At 35.5% G+C, this 27,489-nt stretch overlaps 2 protein-coding genes across 2 annotated transcripts in view; one reads left to right on the forward strand and one right to left on the reverse strand.

Annotated features, from left to right (window-relative positions):
- The window catches only part of LOC309639724 (uncharacterized protein), a 177,775-nt gene that overhangs the window by 91,018 nt on the left and 59,268 nt on the right, over nt 1-27,489 (reverse strand). The window lies entirely within an intron of this gene.
- The window catches only part of HORMAD2 (HORMA domain containing 2), a 70,313-nt gene that overhangs the window by 15,173 nt on the left and 27,651 nt on the right, over nt 1-27,489 (forward strand). The window contains exons 7-9 of the mRNA XM_082417322.1: nt 1,083-1,150; nt 4,357-4,508; nt 4,688-4,941. Of these exons, the coding sequence (XP_082273448.1) occupies nt 1,083-1,150; nt 4,357-4,508; nt 4,688-4,941 (474 nt within the window). The remainder of the gene's footprint in view (nt 1-1,082; nt 1,151-4,356; nt 4,509-4,687; nt 4,942-27,489) is intronic.

Genomic DNA, 27,489 nt, shown 5'->3' on the forward strand with positions numbered 1-27,489 from the left:
TTTTTTTTTAACATCTTTATTGGAGTATAATTGCTTTACAATGGTGTGTTAGTTTCTGCTTTATAACAAAGCGAATCAGCTATACATATACATATACATATATCCCCATATCTCTTCCCTCTTGCATTCTCTCTCTCTTTTTTTTTTCAGGAGTCTCTTAATTGTTCTCATGGTTCCCACTTCTCTGCACTCTTAAAATAGCCAAGGTGATCTTAAAAAATGCAGATCACTCCCATGCTTAAAACCCTTCAATGGACTTCTGGTTTACTTGGAATAAAGTCCAAACCCCTTAGTTAACAAGGCCCCACAACTTTCTCTACAACCTCATCTCCTACACTCTCCCCCTTGCTCATTCATCGTCAGGCATTTGGCCTCCTCTGTGATCCTAGAAGAGGCTTCCTTTCCTACTGTAGAGCCTTTGCATTGATGTTTCTTCTGCTGGGGTGCCCCGCTCTCCCCCAGCTCTGCACATGGCTGACCTCTCTTGTCAATGAGGCTCAGCTCAAACATCACCTCTTTAGTGAGGCCTTCCTTGGCCCTTCCAAACCAAATCACCACCTCTCCCTTCTGTACTCTGTCACAGCATCTGCTTCATATTGTTCACAGCTCTTATTACTACCTGAAATTATTTTATTTGTTTACTTATTTATTGACCATTTCTCCCACCAGTCTGTGTTTTCCAGAAAAACAGGGACCTTTTCTGTCATGTTCACCATAGTGACTCCACTGCCTGACACAAAGTAGACATTCAATAAATATCCTTTTCATGAATGAATGGTTTCTTAACTAGTTCCACTGTTATTTACCTAAGCTGGGTCAGACACTTGACTCTGTGCTTTAGCTTCTCCGGCTTTAAGATGGTAACAAGAGATTATACCATCTAACTCATTTTCAGCATGGAGGAGAAGAAGTGTTATCTTTATATCTGGAAATATTACTCCTGAATAATGTAATGCTATAAAACAAACAAGTATGTAGGAGGTATAGTAGGTATACAATGAAAGTGTTCCTTACCTACTATCAGATAAGATTCTGGATTTTTTGAAAATAATTTCTTTCTCTATTCCCTTTGATATTTCTAGAAAGTGACTGAGATATACCAGTTCAAATTCAAATACACGAAAGAAGGAGCCACTATGGATTTTGACAGGTAGAATCTAATTGTTTAGTGAACATGAGAAATATGTAGGATTGAGGTAAACAAGCTTCTTGAGGCCAGAGATAGGGCTTATACTTCCTTTGTAACTTCCCCAACAATCCCACAAAAAAACACTATTATGAAAAGGGACTGTAAAAATTGTTTAAATTTCTGAAATCCATAGATGAAGCCAGTAGGAGAAGAGGCTTCCTTTGCTTCTTTCCCTCTTCTATAGGTGATATTAGTAGGGTCTAAGGGCAGTTTAGTGGTTAAGAGTTCTAATTGCTAAGGCAGAAAGATCTAGCTTGGAACCCCAGCTCTGACTATTACTGGTCATTTAACTTTGAACAGAATAATCAACCTCCCTAAATATTAGTATTCTCATCTGCAGAGTGGAATTAATAATATCTACTTCATATGGTTGCTGTGATTATTAAATTATAATGCATATACAAAGCTTTACCCATGCCTGGCACATAATAAACACACAGTAAATTGTACCTAGTGGTGGGGATGGTGGTGGTCTTTGGAGGCAATGGTGGTTGGTGGGTGGCACAGCAGTAGAAATTATATTAATGAGGCTGTCTATGTGGTGTTGATTGAAGAACTCCATGAGGCTCTATCTAGCCACTAATTCAAAGTTTCTCAATTGCTATGCCAAGATATTAACCCTTTCTACCCTCAATAGAGCCAGATCAGGACTGGGGTAGATGAAACCCCTGAGCTATTTACCTATAGACACAAATATTCTCATCTGTTTACCCCAGTATATCATACAAATATAATTATCTATGTGTCCCTGTATGGAAAAGACTGGAAAACACTGCATTTTCCTATCAAGTCTGAAATTCCAAGTTTTAGATATACTAATGGGTTAAATAGCAAGGACAAGGACATTTACTTCAGAAGGTCCTTAGTAAAGATGGAGATGTTTTGTTGAGGAGCAACATTTAGTCCCCTCCCAGTAGCTTTTGGATTCAGATAGAGCTAAGTATTGCTGATGAGATGGAACAGAAGTGGGGAGGGTGGATGATGGAGAAAAGCCTTGGGTGGTAGAAAGCTGCACCTCAGGGGGATGAGTTTCTCTGAAAGGAATAACACTGAAGAGAAATGTGGCCTAATTCTCAATTTTCCATACTTTTAGCTCTGTCTCATCATTTATTATTACAAGTTTAATGATTTCTCTCCAAGATTCACACCCTTAATTATCCTCTCATTTGTAAAATTTACAGACAGCATTAGGATGTGAAGAGGAAGTAAGTTCTAGGAACAAGAATTAAGGTACTAACCATCATTAGCTAACATCTGTATAACACTTTACAGATTGTTCAGCACTTTTCACACATATTCTGTCACATAAAACAGCTGCCTTTTACTCTCTAAAATTCAAACATAAGTACAACTGACAAGCAGATTAATCTCTTTTGTTACGAAGGCACATATGTCTAGAGGTGACCAGTAAAACAGAAATGGCCGAATCTGGGACTTCCCTGGTGGTCCAGTGGTTAAGACTCCATGCTCCCAATGCAGGGGGACTGGGTTCGATCCCTGGTCAGGGAACTAGATCCCACACGCCGCAACTAAAAGTTCTCTCATGCCGCAACGAAGATCCCGCGTGCCGCAACTAAGGCCTGGCACAGCCAAATAAATAAATAAATAAATATTTAAAAAAAGAAAAAAGAAGAAATGGCCAAATCTTTCTGCTACTAAGGGGAAGAGAAGGTAATGCATACGTGACCAAAGGTGGGCATTTGTTCAAGTGATTGTTCATACAAAATTACCTTATTACCTCTTCTATAGTAAAGAAAATTTTCCTTTTAAAAGAATACAAGGGAGTCTTGAAAATGATTTTACATGAGTATAATTTTATGACTATGGTGTATACTGAAGGATCCCATGTGCTACATGGCTATAGCCCCTCCCTCTCATTACCTATTTCAAATTGGTTAAATCCTGGTAGACAAAACTTTAAGTTTTTCAAAACTGAAAAAGGAGCAAATGTGTTTCCTTAATGTTTGTTTTATGAATTCACACTATCTCTAGTAGTTCAATTACTAAGGATTATTTTTCAGTATTGAGAAAGGCATTGTAAAAATATATTGCACTCATAGTCCTTGGAAACTACTCAAATGTGAGACTAATTGGGGAAAAAATTTTGGAGAGAAATAAAAAATGTTTAGAGTTGGAAGGTGATTTAGTCCAACTTGTCCATTCATTCATTAATACAACAAATGTTTATTGAGTACTTAATATAGTTGGGCACTAAACTTAGTACAGTGGAGATGAAAAATATAGCCACTCATAGTCTAGAGGGGACATACAGTTACAAACAGGGGTGAGGTATAAGGATTACCAGGGAAGACTTCCCTGAAGAGATGACACATGAGATAGGTATTAAAGGCTAAATTCAGTAGAGTCAGGAAAAGAAGTGGGAAAAGCACAGTACAAGCAAAGTGAACAGCACATACAAATGCACAGGAGTAAGAAGGAACTGGGTAGTAGTTGCAGATGAAGGTGGAGGTGAGTGTGTGGTTGGTTGTGAAAGGCATTGTACACACGCTGTTCTCAAATTTGATTGAAAGGTGATGGATATAATAGAAGAAACTTGAGCAAGAGAATGACATGAGTGGATTTTCCTGTTAGGAATATTATTTTGGTAGTAGTGTGGAGAATGTTTTGCAGTGTGGACAAGAAGAAAAGCAGGAAGAATAGTCAGTCATTGTCATAATCCATGTAAAAGTGAGAAGGGGATGCCTCTGAGAGATAACCAGATGGTACAAAGGCCCAGAGCTGATGATTGATTTAACTTGGAGAGGTATAGAAATGTGTGTAAGCTTATCTCACATAGGAGCTAACTGACATAGAGTGTCTAAGTGACTTGACCAGGGTCATTCAGCCAGTTAGCAGCAGAGCCAATATTAAATGTCAAGTCCATTGTTCTCACTATTATAGTATGCAGTTATTTGTAAATTAGATTTTTAAAAAATCAGGTCACATTTAAAATGTCTTAAGGGAACTTGCTACTTAAGAAATCCTTTGTATATACATTGCAAAAAGTACAATAACTCGTCTAATTTACATTCTAAAATAGTCTCAAGAGTGTCCTGAGTTTAGTTTATATTTATCTGATCATACAGTAAAAAGTTTTGTTCTTTTTAAAATAGATTTTCAATATTATATGTGATTGAAAAGTATGCTGTTTTTCTATGTGGTTATAGCAGTAGCACAGCCTTCGAAAGTGGGACAAACAGTGAAGATATTAAGAAAGCCAGTGCTCTACTGATGCGTAAATTGTATATACTGATGCAGAACCTTGGACCCCTTCCTAATGATGTTATACTTACTATGAAACTCCACTACTATAATGCAGGTAGGTGGAGACCTCTAGTCAAATTCCTTCTTCAGTGCTGAAGTAAATATTTTGGATAAATAGAAGGATTTTGGCAAGCATTTGAAAGAGATGTCTGTTGTTACACATGAAAGATTACGCTGCCTTGTTCTCCTGAAACTCAACAGTTTTCTTGGTTTTCTGCCCTTTTCATTTTGCAGTGACCCCACATGATTACCATCCCCCTGGTTTTAAAGAAGGGGTAAACTCACACTTCCTGCTGTTCGACGGGAAGCCTGTAAACGTGCAAGTGGGATTGGTCTCCACTGGCTTTCATAGCATGAAAGTAAAAGTCACAACCGAGGCCACCAGAGTGTCTGATTTGGAGAACAATCTCTTTCAGGAGAGCAGCACTACAGAGATCGCCCATCAGGGTCTAGACTGTGATGAAGAGGAAGAGGAATGCAACAATCACGTAAGGCAAAGCTGTAGCGACCCTCCATTGCTTCAGTTAAACCCAGTTGACATTTTTCAGTTCATACACAGGTCATATCATAGTAACAGGATCCAATGGAGTGTGCCGGGTGTAAAAACTGAAACAAAACTAGCCCCTAACCTCGAGTCTTTATTCTAAAAAAGCACTATCTTCAAGAAGGAAATATACTCTGTTAGATGAAGTGGTCCATGGCTAGGAGAAAAAAAGACTTTCTAATATACTTCTTTTTTATAAAAGGTACCCATGAATTTAGGAAATTTGGGATTTTCTATAACTTATAAGAGCATGTTAAACATATTTAAAAATATTATAGGTGTTTATTCATACTCACTGCAAGTATAAGTAAGTTCTTGATTACTGGGGTAGAAAAGTGTTATGGATAAACCTAAGTCAGAGTGCATTCATTTTCACTGCTGTAGATTATTCTACTCTTGACATACAGTCTTTCTTCCTCTGCAATTGTTATAAACATTCATGTATACACCTCCTCGTACACATATGCAAGAGTGTCTCCAGGGAATATACCAAAGAGTCTTAGGGCTTGCACATTTTCAACTTTATTAGGTAATGAAAAACTGTTCTCCAAAATGGTTGTACCAATTTATGCTCCACCAACAGTGGAGGGAGTGCTCTACATTACTGTCAATACTTTTTTTTTTTTTAAGTAATACTTTAAATTGTATTTATTTATTTATTTACGGCTGCATTGGGTCTTCGTTGCTGCGCGCGGGCTTTCTCTAGTTGCAGAGAGCGGGGCTACTCTTTGCTGGTGCGCGGGCTTCTCATTGCAGTGGCTTCTTTTGTTGTGGAGCACAGGCTATAGACACGTGGGTTCAGTAGTTGTGGCTTGCAAGCTCTAGAGCTTGGGCTTAGTAGTTGTGGCGCATGGGCTTAGTTGCTCCGCGGCATGTGGGATCTTCCCGGACGAGGGCTCGAACCCGTGTGCCCTGCATTGTCAGGCAGATTCTTAACCATTGCGCCACCAGGGAAGTCCCCTTGTCAATACTTAATTTTACCCAAGTTTATGTTTTCTGCCTAACTCCTGGATGTAAATGGTAATGCTTCATGATTTGATTTTGATTTGCATTTCCCTGATTATTAGTGAGTTTAAGCATCTTTTCATGTATATTGGCTGTTCTGGTTTTCTTATGTATAAAGTAACTGTTCAAGTCTTTCATGCATTTTTCTATTGGATTATTTATCTTTTCCTCATTGATTTAAAAATATGTTCTGAATAATAATTATTTTTCATTATTTATGTTGCAATTTTTTTTTCAGGTTTGTGGCTTGTCTCTTCACTTTCATTAAGATTTTTTTTGCTAAAGAGAAGTTCTTAATTTTAATGTAGTCAACTCTTTTCCTCTAATATGTACTTTTGGATATTAAGAAATTCTTCCTTATCTGAGTTCATTTTTAATATTCTCCTCTATTTTGTTATAAAAATTTTAAGGTTTTTCTTTTTACATTTTTATTCCACTTGGAGTTTATTTTTATTTGTGGGGTAAGGTAGACCAGACCCCTTTTACATTTTAAAATCCAAGTGTAATATACATACAGAAAAATACATATATCATAGTGATACAGCTCAATTCACAAACTGAACACCAGGGCTGGGATGAGAGTGAGGTAAACAAGGTAAGAGTGAGTACCACCTTAAATATTACTTCCTAGGTATCTTGTTTGCCTCACCCCATTCCAGCCCTACTGAATACACATGTGAAATCAGCACCCAGATCAAGAAATAAAATACTACCAGCACCTTGAGAAAACTCAGTCTTACTTTGCAGTCACTGTTCTACTCAACAGGAGTATCTCTATCCTGGCTTCTATTAGCATAGATTAGTTTCTCTTGTTTTTTATTTTATAGATGTGGAATCATGGAGCATGAAACATTTTTTCACTGCTTTGAACATTCCGAACATGTTTTTTAGTGAAATATATACACATTTCTGGCAGGAGTAGATTTACTAGGAGTAGAATTGCTGGGTCACAGGATATGAGTACATTTAGCTTTAATAGATACTACAAAACAATTTCCAAAGTGCTTGTGCCAATTTACACTTCCATCAGCAAGTTTTGGTTGCTCCACATCCTCACCAACTGTTGGCATTTTCCATCTTTTTAATTTTAGCCATTCTGGTGGGTGTGTAGTGGTAGGTCATTGTGGTTTTAATTTGCAGTTTCCTGATGACTAATGAAGATGAGCACCTTTTCACATGTTTATTGGCCATGTTGGATGTCCTCTTTTGTGAAATGTCTTTTCAAGTCATTTGTCATTTTTCTATTGGGTTCTATTGGGTTTGTCTTTCATTCTTATGGATTTGTAGGAGTTCTGAATATGTATTCCACATATAAGTCCTTTGTCAGGTACATGTATTGTGAATATCTCTTCAACTTTCTAACTTGCCTTTTTACTCTCTTAACGGTGTATTGTGATGAACAGAATATTAATTTTAATATAGTTCAACTTATCAATCTTTTCGGCTATCTTCGGCAGTTTTTATTTAAAAAATTTTATCTGCTCTAAAGTTTACAGAGATGTACTCTATGTTTTTCTCTAACAAGGAGAAATAGCTGCAGAAACAGAAGTGATTTTTAAAATTATAAGATACCTCCATGAATAACATCATACCAAAAATATAAATAACTGACCTTTCTCTCCCCTATCTTCAAGTATTTATATATTTTGGTATGACGTTATTCACGGAGGTCTCATAATTTTAAAAATTGCTTCTGCTTCTGTAGTTATGTCCCTGTTTTTATATCTGGTATTTATTTGTGCCCCATTTGTTTTTCTTGGTTAGATTGGCCCCAAATCAGTATTTTTTTTTAATAAATTTATTTTATTTTATTTATTTTTTATTTTTGGCTGCGTTGGGTCTTCGTTGCTGCGCGCGGGCTTTCTCTAATTGCGGCGAGCAGGGACTACTCTTCATTGCGGTGCACGGGCTTCTCATTGCGGTGGCTTCTCTTGTTGCAGAACACGGGCTCTAGGCGCACGGGCTTTAGTAGTTGTGGCACATGGGCTCAGTAGTTGTGGCTCGTTGGCTCCAGAGTGCAGCCTCAGTAGTTGTGGTGCACGGGCTTAGTTGCTCTGTGGCATGTGGGATCTTCCCGGCCCAGGGCTCAAACCCGTGTCCCCTGCATTGGCAGGCGTATTCTTAACCACTGCACCACCAGGGAAGTCCAAGTATTTTTTATTACTCTTTTCAAAGTCATCTTTTAGTTGTGCTGATCTCTTCTGTTGCTTTGTTTTTCTATTTTGCTCATGTTTTGTTTTTATCTTTGCCTTTCTCTATTTCTCTGGTTTGGTTTTGTCTCCCTTATTCCAAACTGATCTCTCCATCAATATATAGACATATATATTCTACGAGTACCTCTAATTCAGTATCAAATGGAATTTCAACTTCTTACCAAACATGTTCTTCTTCCTCCCAGGTTCCTTATCTTTGTATTTCATTAAAACTTTACCAAGCAGCCTTACCAGGAATATGTTCAATTCCTATTTTCTTCTCACTTTTCACAGCCTTTTGGTTACCATTTCCGTCTGTTTTGTATCTGAAATACTTCTCCAGTCTGGCCCTATTGCCACTGTACTGATTCACGCTGTCATCATTGCTTTCTTGGTGAAGGACAGCTGAGCCTCCTAACTGGGTCTCCCTGATGTCAGCATTGCCCCTCTAATTTGTCTTCCAGAGTGCCAGAGAGTGAGGGTACTAAAACTATGATGATCATTTTCAAATATTTCAAGTTGATTTATTTTGTGTAATTTCAAAGGTCAGAATGAGAGCCAGAAAATGAAAATTACATTGGCTGGGTGAGGTGTGCAGAGGTTGATTTTGGCTCAAGAGAAGGAAGAACTTTCTCTTAAAAAATTTTAAAGCAATAGCATAATGATATTAAAGTAATTTAAAAAGCAGTGCAAATCTTCCAGCTGTCCTACCATCCCATCCCATCAGTACTGTTTTCTTTCCTTTTTTTTTTTTTGGCCACACCACGGCATGTGGGATCTTAGTTCCCCAACCAGGGATCAAATCTGTGCCGCCTGCTGTGGAAGCACAGAGTCTTAACCGCTGGACTGCCAGGGAAGTCCCTGTTTTCATTTTTATATGTTCCATCCCATCTAGTCATTTTCCACAGATATACATATTTATACATGATTTTAATCATGGTATAAATATAAATTTGTTTTATTGATAATTTTATACTTAATATTAATTTTATACCTATGTCCCACCTTACTCTTCATATTTTTAATTTTAATGAACTTTTTTTTCCATTTAGGTATTATACCATTTTCCTACATTAAACATTTAAGTTAATTCCTGATTTTACTATTATAAATGGTGTTGTAATAAATACCTTTGTATGTATGGCAGAATTTTCCCTTATTTTCTAAGGGTATAGTATCAGGAGTGAAATTTACAGAGCCTGAAAATTTGTATAGCTCTCAAATGAGTATTATCATTTTCCAGAAGCTTCCAGCTTCTCTACCTCCTCAGGATGGATTTTCTAAAAATGACAACTACTTGATAAAACTGACTGTCTTGAGAAGGGTGAATGCTTTGTCGACAGCTGTGTTCAAGTACAGGTATATACTATGTTCAAGATAGAGTATAGATGATTGTTTCTAGGGTGTTGCAAGAGAAAATCATGATTTAGGGGGAAGGTTGAACTAGACTGACCTCTGAGGTCCCTTCCATGCTAAGATTCCCTGGGTTATATTTTGAATTCCTATTAAGAGCATAATGCCCTACTAAGCACTGTGAGGAAAATTAAGACATATAAAATATAGTTTCTACATTTGAGAACTCTAGCTGAAGAGACAATATCTACGTGATATAAAGAAAAATAATACTAGAGAGTATATGAATGATAGAAATAATATTAACTAACAATACTGAGCATGGTACTCAGGGCTTCACATGTATTATCACTTTAAATCTTCCCAGCTATTTTATGAGGTAGATTCTATTATTATCCTGATTTTACAAAGGAGAAAACTGAGACTTAGAGAAATTAGCCCAAGGCTACAGATACAGTGAATAAGTAGCAGGGCCAGAATTCAAATCAAGGCAGTTGGACTCCAAAGCCTGTGCTCTTAGGATACAGAAATAAAGGTAAACTGGCACTGTGTAGGAAGGTTTCATTGAGTTGATATTATGGATGCATCAGTTTGATTGGCAGAGATTAAGGCAGAGGACGTTCCAGGCAAGTTGGAAAGTACAGTGTAGTAGCATCAGAACTTCTGTCTCTATGATTTGGAATTCCAATTCTGAACCTTCCACATCTTTCCCTGTATCCTACCTGGCTTTGCTGAAATCTCTACTTTTCGTTAAATTTAACTCAAAGATTTTTAAAAGCTTTTTTAAATCATACAATTTTTCTATTAAAATATAAAGTTTACAAAATCTTGATCAAACAGCTTATACTGCTTTTTCACCAGTGATCCATAGTAAAGAAGTAATGTAACGTAATCATCTTGTGAGGTTATTGTAATATTGAAAAAAAATATTTTAATACAATTTTCTTTTTCAGGTTATTTTTATCTCAGTCACAGAAAGACAAATATAAAAGATTTCTACCAGTAGTTGAAATTATTCAATATTTGTACTCTTCATTTTCTGGTGTGATCCTTAAGATCTGAAGAACAATGTAAAACTGAGATCATAGTTTGGCAATGGATTCAGAAATAATTAAAGGAGATAAACTTGAAATTTAAAATTTCTTAGATGATAAGAACTCTTAAAACCTAACTCCACTTGGAAAATAGGACACAGAACCCAAGTAAAGAGACCAAGGAATCCCAGGACAAAACAGGGTTATGTAGAACTGTCTGAAAAACCCTGTCCCAAATGTGTCCTTATTTTATCTACCTCTGCGACATCCTCAGGACAGGTCTTCCTTCCTTGTAGGGGTGGTTTAAGCTTAAGACCTTAGGTAGTAAGGACACATAAACACAGTGGCACCTCACAGTACTCTGTCTCTAGGGTGTTGCAAGAGAAAATCATGATTTAGGGGGAAGGTTGAACTAGACTGACCTCTGAGGTCCCTTCCATGCTAAGATTCCCTGGGTTATATTTTGAATTCCTATTAAGAGCATAATGCCCTACTAAGGGCATCAGTTGGACCTGTCTTCTCTGTTTCAGTCAGCTGGATGGATAGCAATAGACGTATACACTAGAGAGAGACTCTTGGACAGGCTTCTTTAAAGAACTCACCTATGTGGTGACAATAACCACATGTTCTGGAATTGGTTGTAGAATCTTATTTAAATTTTATGCTAAGTTTAAATAATGAGGGAAAAGTACTTCTTTCTAATAGAGGTAGTTAACCCAGGCTCCTTAAAGGACTAGTAATTACTGATACATCCAGACAGCTATAAAAAGATGGAGGGCTAATGTTGCACATGTCTATTGTAGAGACTGATGGTCCTAGTTTATTAAGCCATTACAGCTCTTTGGGAATTCGTATTTTTATCAGTTTTTAAGTGGGGATCCATAGGCTGTAATTTTCTAATTTTCTGAGCTTTTTATGAGTTTTTGTACCCTCAGAAAGGGTTGCTTTTTCTTTTTGATGAATTCCACAAAATAATACATATATTATAACAATATATGCATTTTTTTCCCTGTGTGAAGGCCATTTCTTACCTTTTGTGCTAACACATTTGATTAAAGTGTAAATGATTTGTTTTTGAGAAATTAGAATGTAAAGTACATTGGTTCCAAAGTAAATGGTACCATTTAAGCGTGGACTAGAAATATATTTTCTGCAATTCCTTAGAATTGCTTTGTATTCTAGTCAGTGGATTAAAACAAGAGCCTTCTCATTCAGAATCTATTTTCTCCCACTAAACTCTGAACTGAAGTTTTGTATTTTTGAGGTATAGTCTGATGATTTTCATAGTATTACATCTCTTGAAGCATATATGCCTTGTTTGATACAATGTAGTGTTGGCAAGAATATCTTAGATTCTTGGAAATAGAGTTGATTATTGAAAACGTTGGAAGCAGCACATTATCTACAGAAAATATTCAGACTTAAAAACCACACATCATTCTCTCTTTATCATGGGGCTATAGTCCTTTTCACAAAGTTTCTTTTTGTCAAATAGGAAATTTTTTTCAATTAATTTTTCTGTTCTGCATTACAGAATATAATTGTTATCCTCTGTTAACCATGAAAAGAGGAATAAAAGTTGGTTGACTTTTCCATCAGTCATATAAGTCATCTCTTTTTTTAAATGAATCACTCTATAACATATCAGAGAATTATTTCCTTCTTTTGTGAGTAGGAAGAGCCACTCTGATGATCTGTGTATGTTTCATTTACATAAAGAAAAAAAGAGTATATTGATATATATATATTACAACAGAAGAAAAGCATAGTGAGTAATCTTAGGTAATAACACTTTGGATGTTACTATTATTAAACCCTAGCATTAAAAGAAGTAAGTTTTGTTTTTTTAAAAAAGGAGTAAGACTGAGAATGTTCTTTTTGGTTTAAAAAAAATGCCTGTAATAATCTGAAATAATACAATGTTATCATTATACTAAAACCAGTGTAATATTAGGCTCTATTTAGAGTTTTTTAAAAAATAAAGACTTTATTGAGATTTAGTCAATTATGTATTGGAAAAAATATAATGATAATGTTACTTAATTATATAGAACTATATACAGTTGGCCAACTTTTCCTGATACTTGTTATATGTGCTGCTAGTTTTCCATTTGAAGTTACATTGCCTGTTGGTAAACAGATGAGATTATGGTTTGTAACAAACCCAGGCATTGTAAGGAGAGTAATTCTTTTGGTATTTATATTAGGATCTCAAAATTGAGATTTAAGACTTCAGAAGATCAGTCCTTCAGACAGTGATAAAGAGGAGCTAGAAACAGAAGTATATATATATATCCTCTGTGGAGCCACCACCTCAAATTTGCTACTTCCTGTGTGATGGAGGGCTCCTCCTGCTTTGATAACCAAATTCAGAACAAACAGAAACCTTATAGCTAATGGCACTGGTCTGACATTAAAACAAGTCTACACTTAGCTCATTGTGAAGAAAGTTTAAAATAATATTCTAATCAACCATAAGTTATCAACATTTATTCAGTCAGCAAATTTATATTGAAGCCTATCATGCTTGACTCACTGTACAAAGGTAGTAGACACAAAGATAAACACGTCAAATCCCTGATTCAGAATCGCTCAGGAGAAATGGAACAAGTAGCTGTTATATAAATAATAATAATAATCAGCATTTATTAAGTACCTACAAAGGGCTTTATATACACATGGCTTCAATTGATCCCAACAACTTTGCATAACATTTTATAGCTGAAGAAACAGAAGTTCATAGACATTAAGTAGTAATATCCAAGGTTGCCCAACTAGAAAGCATCAGAGTCGGTATCAGAGAACCTAGGTCTCTCTGGCTCCAAAGCTCATCCTCAGTCCATTAAACCTTACATTCATTCATGTAGGAGAGAATGTTAAAAATCCCACAAGAGAGCAAAAATCCTATAGAATGATTAAATTCCACTTTTATTCATGAAGGAATAATGTAACAGACTTGCTCTCCTGTTATAAAAAATTAGGAAACTGGGTAAAATATATGAAGCAACTGTTTTCATACATTAGATAACAGGAAGGGCAAAACTGTGATCCCTGAGAGAAGAAAAACAAGATGAGCCTTAAAACTGCACCTTCCGTCAGGGGGTCCTTTCTGGACCACCGGTGCGGGAAGGGGGAACCCAAGCAGAGCATGGCATCTTGCTGGGTTGAAGAAATAGACTGGAGTTTGAGGAAGCTGAAGCACCTGGGGACAGAGCATCAGAAGGGAGGGATCTACAGAGAGAAAGAGCTCCAGAGATCATCACTGGCATCCCTTGAGTCTTTTGTTGAATATTCTGCTTCAGGTATGGGTTGAAATTCTACAAGGTTGGACACAGAAAACTATTGGGGGAATTGTAAAAGATTCTTAGAACTCTCACAAGACTGACAGATGTTCACATAACGATCAGTTATGTGGAGAGACCTTGCTGAACACCTGGAACATTCAATAGAGACTCCAGAAGGGTTACACCTTAGCATGAAAGCTAAACCAATCCTTTAGTGAAGGCCTCCAAACCGAACTCTAACAGCTTAAAAACAAGCCTTGAAAGGATCAAGCTTATTTGCCTGCCAAAATAACACTCAACACTTTTTAGAGGAAAACAAAGTCCAAACACTCAACTAAGTAACATTCTTATTGTCCAGAATCTGATAACAATTCATTCACATGTAAAGCAGCAGAAAAACTGACCCATAACCAAGGAAAATTACTCAATAGAAGGAGACCCAGAAATGCCAGCAATGATAAAATTAGCAGATAAGGACTTTAAAACAACTATTATACCAAGTGCAATGATAACCTATGTTTACACAAAAACATGTATACAAATGTTTATAGTGACATTATTTGTAATCTCCCAAAACTGGAAACAACCAAGATGTTCTTTAATGGGAGAATGGATACATTTAAAATAAAAAAGAACAAACTACTGGTACCTGCCAGATCATGGATCAGTTGCAAATTCATCATGCTAAGTGAAAGAAGCCAGAATCAAAAGACTACATACTGTATGATTCTATTTATACAACATTTTTTTCTTGAACAGCTTTATTGAGATATAATTCATATACCATACAAATTGCCCACTTAAAGTATACAATTCAATGGTTTTTAGTATGTTCAAAGAGTTGTGCAACTATCATCACAGTCAATCTTAGAACATTTTCATCACCCCAGAGAGGAACCCCATACCCTTTAACTATCACCTCCCTATTTCCTCTTTCCATCTCTCCCCCAAGTCTTAAGCAACCATTAATCTATTTTCTGTCTCTATAGATTTTCTTATTCTGAATATTTCATATAAGTGAAGTCACACAATATATTGTGTTTTGTGACTGGCTTCTTTCACTTAGCATTATGTTTTCAAGTTTCACCCATGTGGTAGCATGTATTGGTGCTTCATTCCTTTTTATGGCTGAATAATATTCCATTGTATGGGTAGACCACATGTTTATCTATTCATCAGTGATGGACAATTAGGTTGTTTCCACCTTTTGGCTATTATGAATAATGCTACTATAAACATTCATGTGGGACTTCCCTGGCGGTCCAGTGGTTAAGACTCTGTGCTTCCACTGCAAGGGGCACGGGTTCGATCCCTGGTGGGGGAACTGAGATCCTACATCATGCCAACAACAACAACAACAACAACAAAACGAAAAAACGTTCATGTACAAGTTTTTTGGAACACCTATTTTTAATTCTCTTGGGTATATACCTAGGAGTGGCATTGCTGGGTCCTATTAACTCTGTTTAATCATTTGAAGAACTCCAAAACTGTCTTCTAAAGTGGCTGCACCATTTTATATTTCCCCCTGCAGTGTATGCAAGTTCTAATTTTCTTCACATCCACAACAAGACTTATGTCACTTTTTGATTCTAGCCATCCTAGTAGGTATGAAGTAACTGGTATCTCGTTGTTATGATTTCTATATCTGTAGCAACTAGTGATATCATTGCTTATTGTCCATTTATATATCTTTCATGGAGAAATGTTTATTCAGATATTTTGCCCATTTTTAAGTTAGGTTATTTGTAAACAACAATAAAAACTGTTGAGGTGTAAAAATTCTTTATATTTCCTGGGTACAGTCTCTTAACAGATGTATGACTTGGAAATATTTTCTCCCATTCTGAGTTGTCTTTTCATTTTTGTGATGGTGTCCTTTGAAGCACAAATGGTTTTTAATTTTGATCAAGTCCAAATTATCCATTTTTTCTCTTGTTGCTTATGCTTTGTGCGATGTGTGTATGTGATATCCAAGAATCCTCTGCCAAATCCAAGGTCATGAAGATTTACTCCTTTGTTTCCTTCTAGGAGTTTTATAGTTTTAGCTCTTACATTTAGACCTTTGATACAGTTTGAGAATCAATTTTAGTATATGGTGTGAGGTAAGAATCTGACAGCATGCTTTTGCATGTGGATATTCCAACACCATTTGTTCAAAAGACTATTCTTTCTCCCTGAAATGGTCCTAGTGCTCTTGTCAAAATCAGTTGACCATAGACAGATGGTTTTATTTCGGGACTCTCAATTCTATTCCATTAGTCTATGTGTCTATCCTTATGCCAGTACCACACTGTCTTGATTACTATTGTTTTGTAATAAGTTTTTGTTTTTTTTTCTGTAATAAGTTTTGAATCAAGTATGAGTCCTCCTACTTCCTTCTTTTTTCTCAGGATTGTTTTGGCTATTCTGAGTTCTTTGCAATTTCATATGAATTTGAGAATCAGCTTGTCAATTTCTATAAAGAAGTCTGCTAGGATTCACATAGGGATTGCATTGAATCTCAAGATCAGTTTGGGGATTAATGACATCTTAATAATATTAAGCTTTTTGATCCATGAACATGGGATATTTATCCATTTATTTAGATTTTCTTTAATTTCTTTCAGCAATGTTAGTTGCACACATCCTGTTAGTTCTGTTTCTCTGCAGAACCCTAGATAATACACTTGCTGAACTTGTTAGTTCTAATAGTTTTTTAGTGTATTCTTTAGGATTTTCCACATGCAAGATCATGTCATCTGCAAATAGATACACTTTTACTTCTTCCTTTCCAATATGGATGCATTTTGTTTCTTTTCCTTTTGTAATTGCCCTGGCTAGAACTTCCATTACAATGTTGAATAGAAGCGGTGAGAGTGGACAGCCTTGTCTTGTTCCTGATCTTAGGAGGAAAGCATCCAGTGTGTCACCATTAAGTATGTTATTGACTATGGTTTTTCAGTAGGTGCCCTCTAACATGTTGAATAAGTTTCCTTCTATTCCTAGTTTCTTCAGTGTTTTTTTTTTAATCGTGAAAGGCTGTTGGATTTTGTCAAATGCTTTTTTTCTATTAAGATGATCAAGTGATTTTGATATGATATATTACATTAATTGATTTTTACATATTAAACCAAGCTTGTATTTCTGGGATAAATCCCATTTGGTCATGGGAGATTATATATAATTATAATAATATATTAAATATAATATTATAAATAATATATTTATTATATATAAATAATATATAATAATAATAATATAAAATATATTATAATAATATATATAAAATACTTTTTTTTTCCTGAATTCAGTTTGCTAAAATTTTGTTAAGGATTTTTATGTCCACACATATAAGAGATATTAATCTATAGTTTTCTCTTCTTGTGATGTCTTTGTCTGGTTTGGTATCAGGATAACATTGGCCTCATAAAATGAGTTGGGAAGTGTTCACTCCTTTTCTATAGTTTGTGGAGAGTTTGCATTAGTTTTTCTTTGAATTAAAATAAGTTAGCTGGGTCTGGGTTTTTCTTTCTGGGTAGTTTTAAACTTATTATTAATTCAGTCTCTTCACTTGTTATAGATCTATTTAGATTTTCTATTGATATTTCTTCTTGAGTCAGTTTTAGTAGTTTGTGTCTTTCTAGGAATTTATTATTTCAGCTACGTTATCTCTATTGACATATAACTGGTTGTAGCACTCCTTTATACTACTTTCTTATATTTTTGTAAAGTCAGTAGTAATGTTTGCTGTTTTATTTCTTTTTTTTTTAATTTATGTATTTTTATTTATTTATTTTTGGCTGCGTGTGGGCTTTCTCTAGTTGCAGCGAGCGGGGGGCTACTTTTCATTGTGGTGCGTGGGCTTCTCATTGCGGTGGCGTCTCGTTGCGGAGCAGGGGCTCTAGGCACACGGGCTTCAGTAGTTGTGGCACGTGGGCTCAGTAGTTGTGGCTCGCGGGCTGTAGAGCACAGGCTCAGTAGTTGTGGTGCACGGGCTTAGTTGCTTCCAGGCACGTGGGATCTTCCTGGACCAGGGCTCGAACCCATGTCCCCTGCACTGGCAGGCGGATTCTTAACCACTGTGCCACCAGGGAAGCCCTGCTGTTTTATTTCTGATTCTAGTAATTTGAGTCTTCTCTCTTGTTTTCTTGGCTACAGGTTTGTCAATTCTGTTGATCTTTCAAAGAACCAGCTTATGGATTCATCAGGTTTCTCTATTGTTTTTTGTATTCTCCATTTCATAAATTTCCAATACAGTCTGTATTACCTTTCTTCTGCTTGTTTTAGATTTAGTTTGCACTTTTCCATTGTCTTAAGGAGGAAGTTTAGGTTCTTTGAGATCTTTCTTCTTTCTTAATATAGGCATTTACACCTATTAAATTCCCTCTAAGCACTGCTGTTTTAGCAGTGTTATGTTTTGTTCTGTTGTATCTTCTTTTTTATTCATCTCAAATGATTTTCTGACTTCTCTTTTGATTTCTTTTTCGATACATTGGTTATTTAGGAGTGTGTTGTTTAATTTTCATGTATTTGTGTGTTTCCTCGATTTTATTCTGTTCTTGATTTCTAACTTTATTCCACTGTAGTCAGAGAACATACTTTTAATTATTTTTATCCTTTTAAATTTATTTGAGATTTGTTTTTATGATTTAACATATGGTCTTTGCTGGGGAATGTTCCACATGCACTTGGGAAGAATGTATATTCTGCTGTTATTGAATATAGTGTTTTATAGATGTTGTTATGTCTAGTTAGTTTATACTATTTTTCAGTCCTTTTATTTCCTTATTAATCTTCTATCTAGCTGTTCTACTCATTACTAAAATTGGGGTATTGAGGTCCCCAACTGTTATTGTTGAATTGCCTGTTTCTCCCTTCACTTCTGTCAGTTTTTGCTTCATGTAATTTTGTGTTCTATTGTTAGGTGTGTATATATGTTTATAATTATTTTATCTTCTTGATGGATTGGCCCTTTCATCATCATAAAATGTCCCTCATTATCTCCAGTAACAATCGCTGCCTTTTGATGGGATTGTTTAATCCATTCACACTAATGTTATTATTATTATTATTTTAAAGTCTTTATTGAATTCATTACAATATTGCTTCTGTTTTACGTCTTGGTATTTTGGCTGAGAGGCATGCGGGATCCCAGCTCCCCAACCAGGGATCGAACCTGCACCCCCTACACTGGAAGGCGAAGCCTCAACCACTGGACTGCCAGGGAAGTCCCTAATGTTATTATTGATAAAGTAGGATTTATGACTACCATTTTACTTTTCATTTTCTATGTGTTTGTCTTTTTTGTTCTTCTAGTCTCCTTTACTGCTTTCTTTTGTACTGAGTGAATATTTTTAATGAAGCATTTAAAATTAAACATTTTTTCACTAAATTTTTTGTTTTTTTAATTGGTTACTCTATCATATACATCTTAACTCATCAGAATTAGCTTCAGGTTTATGCTAGTTTAATTCCAGGGAGATTTAGCAGTGTTACTCCTATATAGCTCTATTCCCTTTCCCCCTTTTCTGTGGTATTATTGCTACAAATATTACACCTATAATGTTACACACCCAGCAATACATTGTCATAATTATTACTCTGCCATCTGTAGTCATTTTCTTAGTCCAATGCAGCTTTGTTCCCACTCAAGTCCTTTGTGCTCATATTGGCACATATATTACACTTCCTTATGTTATAGATTGAACAATACATTAAATACATACTATTGAATTTCTCCAGGAGTCTCTTCTAACAGGTCTGAGGTGATATCTCATTGTGGTTTTGATTTGCATTTCCCTGATGAGCATCTTTTCATGTGCCTGTTGGTCATCTGCATTTCCTCTTTGGAAAAATGCCTATTTCTTCTGCCCATTTTTTAATCGGGTTGTTTGGTTTTTTTGATGTTGAGTTACATAAGCTGTTTATATATGTTGGATATTAATCCCTTATCGGTCATGTCATTTGCAAATATTTTCTCCCATTCTGTAGGTTGTCTTTTCATTTTGTCGATGGTTTCCTTTGCTGTGCAAAATCTTTTAAGTTTAATTAGCTCTCATTTGTTTATTTTTGCTTTTATTTCCTTTACTTTTAGGAGACAGATCCAAAAAATTATTGCTGTGATTTATGTCAAAGAGTGTTCTGTCTTTGTTTTCCTCTAGGAGTTTTATAGTATCCAGTCTTACATTTAGGTCTTTAATCCATTTTGAGCTTACTTTTGTAGGTGGTGTTAGAGAATGTTCTAATTTCATTCTTTTATATGTAGCTGTCCAGTTTTCCCAGAACCACTTATTGAAGAGACTGTCTTTTCTCCATTGTATATTTTCTTGCTTCCTTTGTTGTAGTGAAATTTATTTCTTAAATAATAAGACTTGAAAGTCAAAATTAGTCCTTGGTTGGTGGGCTGCAGAATGGATGTTGTATTAGCAGGCATGAAAACAACATTAATCTCATTGTACATCTCCGTCAGAGCTCTTAAGTGACCAGGTACATTGTCAATGAGCAATAATATTTTGAAAGGAATTTTTTTTTTCCTGAGCAGCAGGTCTCAACAGTGTTATCAATAGACATACTGTCATCCAGGCTCTGTTATTCCATTTATAGAGCACAGGCAGAGTAGATTTAGAATAATTCTTAAGGGCCCCAGGATTCTCAGAATGGTAAGTAAACACTGGCTTCAACTTCCAAGTCACCAGCAGTATTGGCCCCTAACAAGAGAGTCAGCCTGTCCTTTGAAGCTTTGAAGTCAGGCATTGGTGTTTCCTCTGTAGCTATGAAAGTCCTAGATGGCATCTTCTTCCAATATAAGGCTATTTCATTTACACTGAAAATCTGTTATTTAGTGTAGCTACTACCTTCATTAATTATCTTAGCTAGAACTTCTGGATAACTTGCTGCAGCTTCTACATCAGAACTTGCTGCTTTATCCACTTTCATGTTATGAAGATGGCTTCTTTCCTTAAACGTCATGAACCAACCTCTGCTAGCCTCAAACTTTTCTTCTGCAGCTTCTTCACCTCTCTAAGCCTTCGTAAAATTGAAGAGAATTAGGACCTTGCTCTGGATTAGGCTTTGGTTTAAGGCAATGCTGTGGCTGGTTTGATCTTCTCTCCAGACCACTAAAACTTTCTCTATATCAGCAAGACTGTTTTGCTTTCTTATTATTCATGTGTTCATTGGAGTAGCATTTTTAATTTCCTTCAAAAATTTTTCCTTTGCTCTCACAGCTTGGCTAACTGTTTGCCACAAGAGGCCTAGCTTTGGGCCTAGTATGGCTTTTGACATGCCTTCCTTTATTTAATCTTAAAAAAGAAAAACAAACAAACTTTTTGATTTAAAGTAAAAGACATTCAACTCTTCCTTTCACTTGAACACTTAGAGGCCATTGTAGGGTTATTAATTGGCCTAATTTCAATATTGTTGTGTTCAGGGAATAGAGAGTCCTGAGGAGAGGGAGAGAGATGGGGAACAGCCAGGCGGTGGTGCAGTCAGAACTCACAAAACATTTATTGATTAAGTTCATTGTCTTATATGAGTGCAGTTCATGGTGCCCCCAAAAGAGTTACAATGGTAACAATCAAAAGATCGCTGATAGGACTTCCCTGGTGGCGCAGTGGTTGGGAATCTGCCTGCTAATGCAGGGGACACGGGTTCGAGCCCTGGTCTGGGAAGATCCCACATGCCGCGGAGGAGCTAGGCCCGTGAGCCACAACTACTGAGCCTGCGCATCTGGAGTCTGTACTCCGCAACAAGAGAGGTCGCGATAGTGAAGAGGCTCGCGCACCGCGATGAAGAGTGGCCCCCACTTGCCACAACTAGAGAAAGCCCTCGCACAGAAACGAAGACCCAACACAGCCAAAAATAAATATAAAAATAAATAAATAAAAGATTATTATAAATAAAAAGAACAAAAGTGATTTAAAAAAAAAAGATCACTGATAACAGATCACCATAACAAATATGACAATAATGAAAAAATTTGAAATATTTTGAGAATTATCAAAATGTGACACAGAGACATGAAGTGAGCAAATGCTGTTAGAAACATGGCTCTGACAGACTTGCTCCACACAGCATTGCCACAAACCTTCAATTTGTAAGAAACGTAATATCTGCAAAGCACAATAAAATGAGGTATGCCTGTATTAGAAATCAATAACAATATATCTGGGAAATATATAAAAATTTGGAAAATATTGAAAATATCAATAAAATTGATAAACCTATAAGCTAGACTGATTAAAAAATAGAGAAGACACAAATTTCCAATAACAGGCATGAGAGATCGATATTGCTACAAATCTCACAGATATCAAAAGCAAAATAAAGAAATATTGTAAAAACTGTATTCTGATAAATTGGACAACTTAGATGAAATAGTCACATTCCTTGAAAGACACAGATTACCAAACTGACACATATAGAAATAGATAAACTTAATAATCTTATATTGTATAAAGGAGTTGAATTTGTAACTAAAACCCTTCACATAAAGGAAACTCCAGTTTAGATGGTTTCACTGGTGAATTCTTTCAAACAATTAAGAAAGAAATAATGCTGATCTTAAACAAACTCTTTAAGAAAATATTGAAGACTTCACAACTCATTTTATGAAGCCGGCATTATCTGATTCTAAAACCAGACAAATACATTATAAGAAAAGAAAACTCTGAATCAAACAATACCAATAGCTCTCATGACTGACTATAGATGCAAGTATCTTTAACAAAATATTAGCAAAGCAAATTCAGCAATATATAGAAAGAAAAATGCATCATGACTATATGGGGTTTATCCCACAAATGCAAGATTGGTTTAAGATTTTAAAATCAATCAATGTAACTCACCATATTAACAGAATAAAGGAGAAAAACCACATGATCATCTTTATAGATGCAGAAAAATGTTTGATGAAATCAACATTTATTTGTAATTTTTTAAAAAGAAACTTCTAGAAGACAAGGAATGGAAGGGAACTTCCTCAACCTTATAAAAGACATTTACACCATGCACCTTTTGTCAATTAATCTATGACAAAGGAAGCAAGAATATACAATGGAGAAAAGACGTTCTCTCTGGGACGTCCCTGGTGGTCCAGTGGTTAAGACTCCGCACTCCCAATGCAGGGGGCCCGGATTCGATCCCTGGTCAGGGAACTAGATCCCGCATGCTGCAACTAAAGATCCTGCATGCCACAACTAAAAATTCCTCATGCCACAAGGGAGATCCCATGTGCTGCAACTAAGACCCGGTACAGCCAAATAACTAACTAAATAAATAAATAATTTAAAAAGACAGTCTCTTCAACAGCTAGTGCTGGGAAAACTGGACAGCTACGTATAAAACATTGAGAATGTTACCTCACACCATATACAAAAACTCAAAATGGATTAAAGACCTATATGTAAGACCTGAAACCATAAAATTCCTAGAAGGGAACATAGGCAGAACACTCTTTGACATAAATTATAGCAATATTTTTTTCAGATCTGTCTCCTCAGGCAAAATAGATAAAAGCAAAAATAAACAAATGGGACCTAATTAAACTTAAAAGCTTTTGCAAAGCAAAGGAAACCATTGACAAAACAAAAAGACAACCTATAGAATGGGAGAAAATGTTTGCTAATGATATGACCGGCAAGGGGTTAATATACAAAATATATAAATAGCACATACTACTCAATATCAAAAAAACAAACAACCTGACCTAAAAAATGGGCAGAGGAACTGAACAGACATTTTCCCAAAGATGGTATGCAGATGGCCAACAAGCACATGAAAAGATGCTCAACACTGCTAATTACTAGAAAAATGCAGATCAAAACAACAATGTGATATCACCTTACACCTGTCAGAATGATTATCATTAAAAAGTCTACAAATAGCAAATGTTGGAGAGGATGTGGAGAAAAGAGAACCCTTGTACACTGTTGGTGGGAATGTAAATTGGTGCAGCCATTATGGAAAACTGTATGGAGGTTCCTTGAAAAACTAAAAATAGAACTATCATATGATCCAGCAATTCTTCTCCTGGGTGTATGTTCAGAAAAGACAAAAACACTCATTCAAAAAGATACATGCACTCCAATGTTCATAGCAGCATTATTTACAATTGCCAAGATATGGAAGCAACCCAAGTGCCCATCAACAGACGAATGGATAAAGAAGATGTGAGATACATACATACATATGTATATATATAATGGAATATTACTCAGCCATAGAAAATAGTGAAATTCTACCATTTGCAGCAACATGGATGTACCTAGAGAATATTATGCTTAGTGAAATAAGTTAGAAAAAGACAAATACTGTATGATATCACTTATATGTGAAATCCAAAAAAAAAAAAAACATATGAATATATAGGCAAAACAGAAACAGACTCACAGATATAGAAAACAAACTAGTGGTTGCCAAAGGGGAGAGGGAAGGGGGAGGAGCAAATTTGGGATTAAGAGATATGAACTGCTATGTATAAAATAGATAAGCAACAAGGATATATTATATGCACAGGGAATTATAGCCATTATCTTGTAATAACACTTAATGGAGTATAATCTGTAAAAATACTGAATCACTATGCCGTACACCTGAAAGTAATATAGTATCATAAATCAACTATACTTCAATTTAAAAAAAGACATTTACAAAGAACCTAAAGGTAGCATCATACATAATGGTGAAAGACTAAACACTTTGTACCTAAGATAGAGAGTAAAATAGGATATCAACTCTTACTACTTCTATTTAACATTATACTAGAGGTCCTAGTCAGTGAATTAAAGTAAGAATAAAAAATAAAAGGCATACAGATTGGAAAGGAAGGAGTAAAACTAAATTTCTTTGAAAATGACACGACTGTGTACACAGAAAATCCTGACACTACCAGGATTAATATATGAAATTAGCATGGTCACAGGATACAGGGTCAATACACAAAAAAACTATTGTATTTCTCTATACTATCAATGAACAATTGGAAAATGAAAGATTTAAATACTATTTACAGTGGCATAAAAATTCATGAAATACTTAAAGCTAAATTAATAAGACATTTGCCAAAATGTACACAATTAAAACTATAAAACATTGCTGAGATAAATTAAAGAAGACCAAAATAAATGCAGAGATCGACCATGTTCATGGATTGGAAGACATGATTAAGATGTCAGTTCTCTCCAAATTGATCTATACATTCAGTGGAATCCCAGTCAAAACTCCACAGGCCTCTCTTTTGTGGAAATTGATAAGCTGCTTCTAAATTTAAAAGGAAATGCAAAGGACCTAGAAAAGACATAGAACTTTTGAAAAAGAACAAAGTTGTAGAACTTACTGTATCAGATATCAAGACTGTAAAGGTACTAAAAGTACAGTAAACAAGATAGGATGACCTTGTAGTAAAGATAGACATATAAATCAATGGAACAGAATACAGAATTCAGAAATATACCCACACATATATAATCAATTGAGTTTTTACGAAGGTACCAAGGTAAAAGATAGTCTTTTTGACAAATGGTGCTGGAACAATTGGATATCCATATATCCATATTAAGTGAACCTTAATCCTTACCTCATACCACACACAAGGTTAACTGAAGACAGATTAAAGACCTAAACGTAAGAGCTAAAACTATAAAACTTCTAGAAGGAAACAAAATGTTCAGCAAAAAGTTTTCAGGCAGTTCCCTAAAAATACTAACCATAAAAGGAAAAATATTGATAAATTGGACTTTATCAAAATTTAAAACTTCTCTTCCAAAAAGATATTGCTAAGAAAATAAAAAGGCAAGCTAAAAACTGGGTGAATATATTCTTATTACATACATCTGACAAAGAACTTTTATTCAGGATATATAATTTTTATGTGTACAGATGATATTTATACAGGTTATTTTCAACTCAAGAAAACAACCCCATTTTAAAAAATGTCCAAGATTTGAACAGACACTTCACCAAAAAATATGTACCCATAGCCAAGTAAGCACATGAAAAGATGCTTCATGTTGTTAGTCATCTGGAAAATAAAAATTAAAACCAAAATGAGATACTAGCATACATTCACTAGAATGACTAAAATTAAAATCGACAATACCAAGTGTTGTCAAGGATGTAAATCTTTTGGAATTTTCATACATTGCTGGTGGGTATGTTAAATGGTACAACCACTTTGGAGAAGATTTTATCAACTTCCTATAAAGTTAAACATATGCTTACTATATGGTACAGCAATCTCACTCCTAGTTATTTATCCAAGAGAAATGAAAACATATAATCACAAAAATACTTGAACAGAAATGTTCATAGCAGCTATTTTCATAATAGCTCCTATTATTGGAAACAACCCAAATGCCCATCAACAGGTCCTGGGATCAGCAAACTGTGGTATCTTTGAACAATGAATTAGTATTAGCAATAATAATAATAAAGAATAAATTGGACAAAACTGTGAATGAATTTGTAAAAGTCAAAAAAAGTCAGACAAGGGCTTCCCTGGTGGCACAGTGGTTGAGAATCTGCCTGCCAATGCAGGGGACACGGGTTCGAGCCCTGGTCCAGGAAGATCCCACATGCCGCGGAGCAACTAAGCCCGTGCGCCACAACTACTGAGCCTGTGCTCTAGAGCCCGTGAGTCACAACTACTGAGCCCGCGTGCCACAACTACTGAAGCCCACGCGCCTAGAGCCCGTGCTCTTCAACGAGAGAAGCCACTGCAATGAGAAGCCCGCGCACTGCAATGAAGAGTAGCCCCCACTCACTGCAACTAGAGAAAGCCCGTGCGCAGCAACGAAGACCCAACACAGCCAAAAATAAATAAATAAAATAAATAAATTAAAAAAAAAAAAGTCAGACAAGAGTACATACTATATGATTTCATTTACATGAAATTATAGAAGCAAAACTAATCTAAAATGACAGGAAACAAACTGATGTTTGCCTAGGGGTGGGGGTTGGATGGGGATTTAGTGCAAAGAGGAATAGGGAAACTTTAAGTCGATGAAACGTTCTCTATCTTGATTGTGGTGGTGGATATATAGGTTTATCAAAGCTCACAGAATTGTATACTTAAAATAGATGCAATAGTATGTACAATAGTATGTAAACTTTGCCTCATTACAGTTAAATTTTAAAAAGCAGTAATCCATGGTATTACTCATTAAAGCCCTATTGGTAATTGTTCCAAATTGGAAACAACCTAAGCATCCCTCAGTGAAAGTTTGGTTCAATAAGTTTTGGTAGACCAATAAGGTGAGGCACTATGTAGCCATTAAGAACACAGTAGAGAAGTAAAATTATTGATCTGGAGAAAATATTTGTACTTTTTTGTAAATGAAGATAAGATAAAACAAGCCACCCAATACTCCCCCAATATATAATTTAATTTGGGTTATGTCAATAATTTGCATTATATTCTTATAACTATATAATTCTATAAAGAGCTGAGTTATGTAGTAAGTCATGATTGCTTTTCCTTTCTTGCATAAGTTTTTGCTTTCTCTGCAGTTAATAATTGTTCTTCATTTGCTTAGTTTTTTCTCTACTTATTCCTAATTCAATTCCAAACTTTCTGCTGATTATCTAAACCTGCACTATCCAAAATGGTAGCCCCTAACCACATGTGGCTATTAAAATTTAAATT

This window comes from Balaenoptera physalus (assembly GCF_965194825.1).
Source record: "Balaenoptera physalus genome assembly, chromosome: 12".
In the NCBI taxonomy this organism is placed as follows: domain Eukaryota; kingdom Metazoa; phylum Chordata; class Mammalia; order Artiodactyla; family Balaenopteridae; genus Balaenoptera; species Balaenoptera physalus.